This window comes from Aplysia californica, unplaced genomic scaffold (genome assembly GCF_000002075.1).
Source record: "Aplysia californica isolate F4 #8 unplaced genomic scaffold, AplCal3.0 scaffold00470, whole genome shotgun sequence".
NCBI classification, from domain to species: domain Eukaryota; kingdom Metazoa; phylum Mollusca; class Gastropoda; order Aplysiida; family Aplysiidae; genus Aplysia; species Aplysia californica.
The window spans coordinates 178,507-181,679 of record NW_004797740.1 but is presented as its reverse complement, the minus strand read 5'-3'; the positions used below and the strand labels follow the sequence as shown (position 1 = coordinate 181,679).

At 41.8% G+C, this 3,173-nt stretch overlaps 1 protein-coding gene across 1 annotated transcript in view; it reads right to left on the bottom strand.

Moving 5' to 3' along the window:
• LOC101854660 (alpha-1-inhibitor 3) overlaps positions 1-3,173 on the bottom strand; it is a gene marked incomplete at its 5' end in the record, with an annotated part of 18,172 nt that overhangs the window by 6,620 nt on the left and 8,379 nt on the right. The window contains 3 exon segments of the mRNA XM_013086465.1: positions 249-395; positions 1,725-1,844; positions 2,657-2,734. Coding sequence (XP_012941919.1) covers positions 249-395; positions 1,725-1,844; positions 2,657-2,734 — 345 coding nt within the window.

Sequence of the window (3,173 nt, the reverse complement as noted above, 5' to 3'; positions counted from 1 at the left end):
AGAGAGAGAGAGAGAGAGAGAGAGAGAGAGAGAGAAAGAGAGAAAGAGAGAGACAGAGAGAGAGACAGATAGAGACAGAGAGACAAAGAGAGACAGAGAGAGAGAGAGAGAGAGAGAGAGAGAGAGAGAGAGATAGATAGACAGACAGACAGACAGACAGACAGATAGGCAGGCAGACAGGCAGACAGACAAAAGAATAAAGAAGATCTTTGGCATGGAGTACTGAAAGAAAAACGTAGAACATTTACCACGTTTGTGTCGAAATATATGATGAGATCTTGCCCGTTTTTGTAGTCCATATCAAATTTACTAAGGTACCGGTTGTACTCCAGGAGTTCCAGGTCTACGTCGTAGCCGGGAGGAATCTCCACTCGCAGTGTGGTCATACTGGCGTTCTGGGATACAAGACATTAGAATATTGCATAGGGAAATACACCAGAGTCCCCGTGTGGGAATCAAACTTGCACCCTTTGCTTACAAAGGGAATAGCCTAAGTATTGCACAACAGGCGTGGATTGCATGGTAAGGGGGAAAGGCTCGGGATTTGTTGGCGAAATCATCATCATCATTGCCTTTCTCACCGCGAGCCGGCGTTCCACCATAGATTTGTATTATAATATCCAAGACTTTGCTGTCTGACGTACTTTCGGTTCACCATGGAGAGCATCATTTATTTATTTATTTGTTATAATTCTAATCATAAGCAAATAAAAGACAAGGAGGAAAAGGTTGCGCATGTACTAGTCTGTGGCAAGACTGATGCTTTGTCCTTTATTTGCGTGCACACCATCCCAGAAAAGTTTCAATAGAAAGCAAAGAGCGGCGGCCATGATAGTGTTCGGTTTAGGATATTACAATTCGAGTCTATGCGTTAGACAAAATGTTGAAACAAAGATTGCTTTATATGATGGGTCACCTCTTTATTTGATAAACGATACAAAACCGCCTTACATGCACCCGTGGTGATATTATGCAAGGCATGGCAAGCCTGTCCATATTGCAGGCCAAATTAATCGATTCCGAATATCTCGTGGGCCTGATTGACGATTCCAGATATCTTGCTGGCCAGACAAAGGGATTCCGAATATCTCGGTGTTCAAAGCAGGAGAAAAGTCGATGAACTCGGTTGATATATCCAAGCTCTCAAAGTGGGACTAAAACTGACACTATAGCATACGTCAATCAGTTATTTGCTGAGATGAAAAGTTAGAAACATCTGATTTTTAATTAAAAAAGACGATCAATTTTGTTAGGATTAATTATCAACTCAGCGCGAGCCACATTCATTATTAATCACTAGGCCCACAAGATAGCCAAACTGTGTAGCCCGTGGACCGTAGTTTGTCCATGCGTACACTTTACCAAAGTACGTATAGAGTGGGGGATGCTTTTGTATGGATGGCTCATCAAGTGTACAATCTTTACTGACGTCTAGCGAGATGCAAAACGAAAAAACCCCATCTACCCCCCCCCACACAAGAAACAGCAAGAAATTAATGAAAGTCAGACCTTAGCAAATGTAAGAAAAGAAAAAGAAAAGAAACAAAACAAGAAACAACAACAAAAAACAAATGCAACCCCCCATAGAAAAACAACGAACAAACAAGCAAAACAAAAACCTCCTAGAAAGCTGTATTTGGTTATACAACACTGTCCGCTTCTTGGAGGCAGCATTTATCTGTAACGTTTATCTAGGATTGCCATAGACCCACCAAGCCACTTACCCCTGAAGTCGATTTGATATTGATTTGGAGCTCTATTCCGTTCTCCAAGAAGAGCATTTGATGGCTAGTCTCGTAGGTCGGTGTCGTTGCCTCTGAGTCGACGTTGTAGTCTGTGATCACCTGGATGAAACATGGCATGCCATTTATTTGAACATTCGTATTTCGATCTCAAGTCAATCAGCTCAGGGAATGATGAATAGTAGGCACTTTTCCTTTAAAACTGGCGATACTGGCGATAGTGCGAATGTACTGTATTGTTTTACATTGTATGCCATGGAGACCCAAGAAGATGTGTTTCAGAAAAAGGCGGTTGTAGAGGGCACACTGAAAGGATGGGTTTAAGTGGCGTTTGCCGTGTCAGTTTGTTTCTCTTTTAATGTTTCGACTAAGTATTCCCTGCTCAGTCTTCCTCTTTCATCTTGGGACTAACATACAGCTCCCACTAATTTGTGGTTGCGACTGTTTGCGCCTTTTCCCAGTAGTTAAAGTTATTCTCAGTTGAATTAATGTTCATCTTCCGGATACATTTGTATCATTGAAGAGGTAGCCCCCCCCCCCAAGATGTATTATAGTTCTCCATAGAGGGGATCTTTTGGTTGGTACATGCATTACCCCTCGTCCAGTTTCACCTGATTCTGCTTTGTATAAGCTGGGACTCGAAGAGGCTCCAACAATTATACATCCCGAATCGTATTTGAAATGCCACTTGAAAAGATAGTAACAGATCCAAAGCTCATAACAACAAACTGCCAGAAGCAGTCTAGATTGAAACGCAGCTTTAACCCCCCCCTCAAGTAACAGATCCAGTACTCATAAAAATAAACTGCTAAAACAGTCTAGACTGAAGTACGCCAACGAGTGGACATAGAGAAAGAAAGAATAGACAACACTCGAACAAGAAAGCAAGAAGAAAAACAATTACACCAACTCACCTCTGCCATAACTGTTGTATCCTTTGGGAGACCGCTGTTTGTCTCAGCTCTGATGTTCACCATACTTGGAGCACCATTCTGAGAAGGGTTGGGATTTTTTCTCCAAAGGATTTTAACAAGCATATCAAGTGGGATGGAGGACATAGAGGAGTTTTGTTTTGAGCTGGGAGGTGGAGGCATAGAGGAAGGAGGAAATAGGAACGGGCTGTGCTAAAGAAACTAAGGTGAATGGCGAAGACAAAATAAAAGCTGACAGATGCACATTATTTGTCTACAGGTATTTTTTTTTCTGCCTCATGAATCGTCATCAATATCATCCTCTTCCTTTCCAAATAATCATCTTCCCGACCCTCCTATACTTTCTCTTTTTCTATATCCTCTCTTAATTCCCCATTCATACTTGTTCCTGTTCATTCTTTGTCTTGTCTCCTCTTTGTCACTCACGTCCCCTACTCCTTACTTCTTCATCATCATCATCATCATCATCATCATCATCATCATCATCATCATCATCATC